Source organism: Cryptotermes secundus, unplaced genomic scaffold (genome assembly GCF_002891405.2).
Source record: "Cryptotermes secundus unplaced genomic scaffold, Csec_1.0 scaffold31, whole genome shotgun sequence".
In the NCBI taxonomy this organism is placed as follows: Eukaryota; Metazoa; Arthropoda; class Insecta; order Blattodea; family Kalotermitidae; genus Cryptotermes; species Cryptotermes secundus.
In genome coordinates, this window is record NW_019743147.1 from 1,549,514 (window position 1) to 1,556,287 (window position 6,774).

At 43.3% G+C, this 6,774-nt stretch overlaps 1 protein-coding gene across 1 annotated transcript in view; it reads right to left on the reverse strand.

Moving 5' to 3' along the window:
- The window catches only part of LOC111873718 (protein gooseberry), a 92,603-nt gene that overhangs the window by 11,744 nt on the left and 74,085 nt on the right, over positions 1-6,774 (reverse strand). Inside the window, exon 6 of the mRNA XM_023868652.2 lies at positions 3,542-3,890. Coding sequence (XP_023724420.1) covers positions 3,542-3,890 — 349 coding nt within the window. The remainder of the gene's footprint in view (positions 1-3,541; positions 3,891-6,774) is intronic.

The following is a 6,774-nucleotide window of genomic DNA, read 5'->3' on the forward strand; positions in this document are numbered from 1 at the left end:
ACACCCTCTATCCGCTAAAGTTGGCACTAACTTCGCCGACAAGAGGCGGTCGCTCGGTCGGTATAGTTCGCTTGCCGACTACAGGCCACAGCCATGAAAACGTCTGTCTCAGGCCTGCACAAATTCTTGGAACCAGATAGAAGAATTTTCATAATTGCGATTAGAAAGTTTCTTTTGTTTTTTCCTCCATAACTTTTCTATCTTTATCGCCTTTCTTTTCCTTTATTTTTTCTGATCCCCTTTATTTGTCAGTCCTACTATAATTTATCTTCCCCTATTTTCCCCCTCTCCTTTACGTTTATCTCGTCCCCTTCTTTCCCCTATATTAATTTATTTATCCTTTTTATCTGTGCATCCTGTTTTATCCGTCCCTCCGTATTTTACTTACGGCAGGAAATGAATTGTGGGCTTCTCCATATTCCGGGAAGAACAGAGGATAGTTTACCCTAGCAACGACGCGTTGGTTTTCCCTCAAGAGTGACAGGATCTGGCTACTGTTAATATGATCCAGTCAGATAAAATTAATTAAGCACCACGTGTGCTCCACGCGGAGCAATTGAGGTATATCTCCATCATTCGGTATATTTTTTTTCTTGGCACTACAGCCCCAGTGGGCCCAGGCCTACGTGCATGAACTTCTCCGTTCACTTCGGTTTTTCTAGATCTTACACATTCAGTAGGACTCCTTGGGCGGGTGATCAGCTCGTCGCAAGGCCTCTACCTGTACACAAACACAGAAAAACGCATACACACAAACTAAACATCCATGCCCTGAATGGGATTCGAACCCACGATCCCGGCTTCCGAACGAGCGAAGACAGTACATGCCTTAGACCCCTCGGCTACCGTGACCGGCGATTCAGTGTATACAGGCAGAGATTTCAACTGTGCTTTTGGTAACAAACACAAGCAAATTACTAACCCGTGTTATTTTCTTTTATTCTCGCTCCTAATTTTGTGCGGGGCGCCTAGATGCATAGGAAATTTGTGCAGCCCGGGTCTATCGATGTAATTACATAATTTTTAAGTTATGCTTTCTGTAATATTTTTTTACGAGGACTTACAGCGATCTCATCTTTATTATAGCTTAGGGCCTGGGGCAATGTTAATCAGGCACTGATTTCCGCCCGCACTTTACAGTAGCATATAACGTACGTAACAATGCATAGAACGGCAAGGAGCTACAACCGAGACGAATTATAACATGACATAACAATTGCTGTGACGTATGTGACTAGCGACAAACAGGGTTCGGATAAAGAATTCAGATTGACTTCAACTTCCTTTTGTATAAGTATAATATTTCTTGCGGTTGCTATAGTTTCTGTGGCTTTCTTTGTCGGAACGACTGCGCAAGCGCCGAGAATGACAGATGACAATCACAGTCGTGTTTTGGCCTGTTACGCTTTGCTCTGTACGGCTTCTGTACGCATGCTATCAAGATTGTGAAGAACTAAAAATTAGAATAGAGACAGACTGTTTTAGATATTCATAAAGAACAGCTCGTCTTGACATTTCACATCCATGGGCGATATCAGGATTTTTTTTTCCCGAAATAAGGCAGCCAGGAAAAATGTGTTTATCTTCGGTTTAAATTACTGCTACTGTTCACCGTATAGTTTACAGGGTACATTATTTTTAATTAATTATTTTTTGATATCGTGGCATGTAGACCCGTTTCTAGGCAACGACAGGGAAACAATTAGGCAGTGGCTGTCACTAGACAACGGCTCATAAAGTGTTTCTGTTAGGTATGTGCAGCCAAGTTACACGCAGGACAAGTCTAGATTCAGTCAGTTAGTCAATCGAGAGTTGCTGTAGCTGAGGCACGGGACAATTCGAGAACCCAAAAGAAGGGGAAGGTCAGCCGTTGGTAGCCGTTACCAGAAAACTGGTGAAGACACAGCAGGCTGAGAAGACTTAAGTATGTGAATTAGTGAAACGGTTATAAATACTTGCAGTCACGGATCTGTAACAGTTCAGTAAATCCGATTAGCAATTCAAAACCCCGTCTATAGTCATTCTATCATGTGACAGTATTTAACTTTCTTTTGTTTTCAAATTTCTTTTCGTTTTAAAACGTATAGAGGCGTGTGAGTGCTTTCTAACCCTCCCCAACCGGCACCCATGTTACCATAGCTTCTTTCTCGGTTCACGCAACATGTTATCAAGTAATATAGGTAACACAACATTGCTGGATTGATGAACTGGGAAGGCTGTAAAAGGAAGCGGCTCTTGCGTACACCAAGGAACTATTCCATTGTTCTACTGGGAAGGCTGTAAAAGGAAGCGGTTCTTGCGTATTCCAAGGAACTATTCCATTGTTCTACTGGGAAGGCTGTAAAAGGACGCGGCTCTTGCCTACTCAAAGGAACTATTCCATTGTTCTACTGGGAAGGCTGTAAACGGTCGCGGCTCTTGCCTACTCAAAGGAACTATTCCATTGTTCTACTGGGAAGGCTAATACGGAGTATGGGAACTATCGTTCAAAATATTCGGGTCGAAATGAACCCAGGGAGTCCTGATATAACCAGTACCATGAAGTTTGATGATCAGTTTTAATATTTCCCTCTCATTCGAGTCTGCTGTTGCAGCCGTAAACTGTTACTCTAAGATTTCTTCACTGCATGCTATAGGGAGTCGGGCCTGTTCCGACCTCACGCACTCTCTCAGAATTTCCAAGGTCTACCTCACTCTCGACATCATTTTGCTTTATACTGTAGGATCTCTTTCGGCATTGCTTCACCAGTCATTCATACAAATTAGTTTATTCATTTCTGTGTCCATATATTTTACGTAGTATGTACTATTTTAAGTTACTTCCTAATTTATTAATAAATAAGGCCAGTCATGGTAGCCGAGCGGTCTAAGGCATGTACTGTCTTCGCTCGCTTGGAAACCGGGATCGTGGGTTCGGATCCCACTCAGGGCATGGATTTTTAGTTTGTGTGTGTGTGTGTGTGCGTTTTTCTGTGTTTGTGTACAGGTACAGGCCTTGCGACGAGCTGATCACCCGCCCAAGGAGTCCTACCGAATGTCTAAGATCTAGTAAACCGAAGTGAAACGGAGAGTTTCGTGGAGGTAGGCCTAGGCCCAAATGAGGGCTGTAGCGCCAAGGGAAAAAAATCATAAATAATGTTATTTACTCTCGTGCAACCTTCATTTTTGTAAGCATCTCATCTCTTCGTATTGTGATCTGCTCGTATTTATGCTTTAATTATCGAAGATTCCTTCCGTACAGCAAGTTGGCAGAACTGCTGCTGGAAAAATGCTTTAATTTAAACTTCGACATTCTTTCCGGTTTAATCATCCGTAGTCATCCTTTCATTTGAATGCACCGGTAAAGTAATCAATAAAAACACGTTTACAAGAATGTTATATTACGGAAATTCAGTATGTATGTCATGTCACCAGGGGTGACTTTGTTACCACCGTCTTTCTGTTCAACACCACGCTAACTACGCAGCTGACGAAGTGCCAACCAAGAAACAAACACGGATCGATACAATACGTTGATCAATAAAGAATTCCTAACACCAACCTGTAATTGTCGGTCCATGGCGTCGGGACGTCCACAGCCTTGGCAACAGACTGAGCTGCGTGATGACGCGTCCAGGCTGATGCCTGGTGGTGAGACGCACAGTGCTGGCCGGGCATGACGCCGGGCGGCGCTGGGGGCGGCGGGGGGTGGTGGTGCGGGTAGCCAGGGAACTGATTGGAGGAGGTCGTGGTGGCGGTAGGGCCCGCTCCTGACACCGGGTCGCTTGTTGCACTGGACGACACTGGGTGGTGATAGCCCGCCGCGGAATTGTAGGTGCTGAGGGCCCCCGCCGCTGCGTAACCGGCAACTGCTGCGGCGGCGCTCTGTTGTGCCCAGGAGGTCGTGTGGCCTACAGGAGAAACAAACTTGTGGGTCAGACATTAACAACATATTCAGCTGGTCAGTACACTGAGGGTTTATTAGTCACAACAGCTGAAATCAGAATAATGGAGCCAGAAGGGACGGCACCTGCTAGGGAACGGCGGGTAAACACGTTGTTTTGGAATCCGGGTTTGACACTAGTCTGTCATACTGCATTTGAAACTGTACACGGGGCTGTCAACTTCAAACCACCGAAGACTGCGTGTGTCTTGTGTACCCGTCCGAGGACCGCATTAAGAGAAATGTGTTTCCAGTATATCGGTACATACGGTACGTACGCAAGAACAATATGAGTCAGCCCATGCCCCCGAAAAGTCGGTGAATTTTTTTTTACGAATGACAGGTTGAAAAAAATAACAACCAAATAACAAGGTAATATGTAATTTACAGAGAGAAACTTATAACTCCGTGACCTGTAGTCCGCAAGCGAACTATACCGACCGAGGGACCGCCGATTGTCGGCGAAGTTAGTGCCAACTTTAGCGGATAGAGGGTGTCGCGTGTTCAGCGCAACGGATTCCCACGGCCGTTAATCTCGGTTTTTTAGACCGCAGACAATGTTTTTCAAAATAGCTCCTCAATTATCCTGACGAGGCTGAGTGAAAATTATAAACTAATTGAAATAAGAAGCTGGCCAAATGTAACGTAAAATGTTTCACTTTGCTTAATTAAGGACAATACAAAGACGTATGGGGGTCTTTGCCCATAGCGCCACTCATTCTTACCCAAGGCACTACATGGAGGCAAATGACCAGCTTCTCTTTACCCCGGGAAAACGAACAAGATTATGAGATATTATATAAAAAGAATTTTAAACACAAGTAAAACAGACGAAAGTTTATAAACATGAAACAACAAACTAACTTCATGGAGCTGAGCCCCTGTTTAGAAGCCGCCAGTTGTGTAGCTACTCAAGAACTTCACATTACACTACATCACATCTCACTATCCCAGGTCGGTCGGTCGGTCGGTCGGTCGGTCGGTCGGTCGGTCGTTCGGTCGGTCAAATCGCTGCTGGTTTCGCCAACAAGATTACTCCTTGCTTCAGTCTCGTCCAGATCCATGGCCAAGATATTTATTGGGACGCGCCATAGCTCAAGCGGTTAGTCGCTGGCTTCCAACCGGGGTGGCCCGGGTTCGATCAGTCAGTAAAAGCAGACTGTGTTGTTCCAACACTGTATTGGAACCGGTTCTCACGGTCTCTTCGCTTGCAGATTTCTTATATTTTTTTCTTCTACCCTGAAGATGGAGGCGATACGTCCCTCCGAAACGTCGGTTAACACCACATATACACGGTGCCAAATCCCAGAAAACTGCTTTCTTCATAGTCACCGCCGTGAAAGCCTCAAATCTTACAAATCTGTGTTTATTCAGAGCCCAGTGCTATTTGTGTGTTAGATGTCATATTTACTTATTGAAGTACGTAGTGAATATATAAGATGCCAAAGTTTTTTGATATATAGGCCTAATATTTAATTTAAGAATAAAATATTTATCCTCTGTAATGAAGATGGATTGGGCTTCTCATCTGGAAGTTGGGTACAAAGTTAGTTAACAAAGATGGTTGTTTATTTAGCTAATTAATTAGTTAATTGGCTCAGACTTAGGTAAATAGTAACTTCATTTACCTATGCAGTGACAGTAAAGCGATGTGCTTTATTTACTTAATTAGATGATATAATTAGTAATCATTAAGGTAAATGTTTAGTTTAAAAAAGTAAGTAGTTGGTTATCTCCTTATATGGCTGGTTACATAGTGATTCTGTTGTCAACCAAATATATTAATCAGGCTGCTGGTTAAGAATTCTATAGTTCATTAGTTGTTATTTACTTGATCCCTTACATATCTCTCTAGAATGGCAGCGAACCCTCTATATAACTAGACAGGGGAGAGCAGGAATGACTCAGTATGTACAATACGTAAGCTATAAAATGGAAAAAAGTCGTCTTCTGGGTTTAGGCGCCGTGTAATCTTCGTTTTGGCCGACGTTTCGGAGGAACGTATCGCCTCCATCTTCAGAGCAGTTGAATGGATTGGAATGCAGAGAGCAGTAGCTGTAGTGATAGGAAGTGCAGTAGCTGTACAGTACTCTGAAGATGGAGGCGATACGTTCCTCCGAAACGTCGGCCAAAATGAAGATTACACGGCGCCTAAACCCAGAAGACGACTTTCTTCATAGTCATCGCCGTGAAAACCTCAAAACTTATATAAAATGGAAGTCCGTCGAAATAAATGTTTTCTTCAGGCTCGAATATCAAATGTTTTGCGTTTTATATCCATTTGTGACTTAGTTACTGACTCTCCCTAGAATGTGTTCTGTTTATTTAAAAATAATTGGTACTTCAATAAATGATACTTAATGTGTAGACTCTAGCCATTGCGTTAAAGTAACTGTTAATCTTGTGGCCTACATATTAATGTTGCTCTATTCTATGAATTTTTATTTATCTTTACAGGTTCACACGAATTCATCATCATTCGGTGAGTGAATTTATTTTTAATTTTTACCGTTTTGTTCTTTATTCTCTGTGGTTTGAAAAGAGCATGTTAGTCGGATCTCTTGTCACCACGGCATGGCGCGTCCTCAGGTTGCGAATGGATTAGATGCCCTCCAGGTGTGGAGGGAAGCTGCGAATATATTAAATAAGCAGTCGCGGACCGCCGACAAGGCGTGGTTCTCAAACTGGGGGGTTGGGCGTGGGGCTTACAAATCATCACCGTAAAAATAATCCTGCAACGAAAATTCTCAAGAAGCCTCGGACCTGAACAGATTCCTTGCATAAAAGACCTAAGCTAAAGAAAATGGATATGAGACTTGGTACTTGAAATGTTCAAGTATTTATAGGGCAGG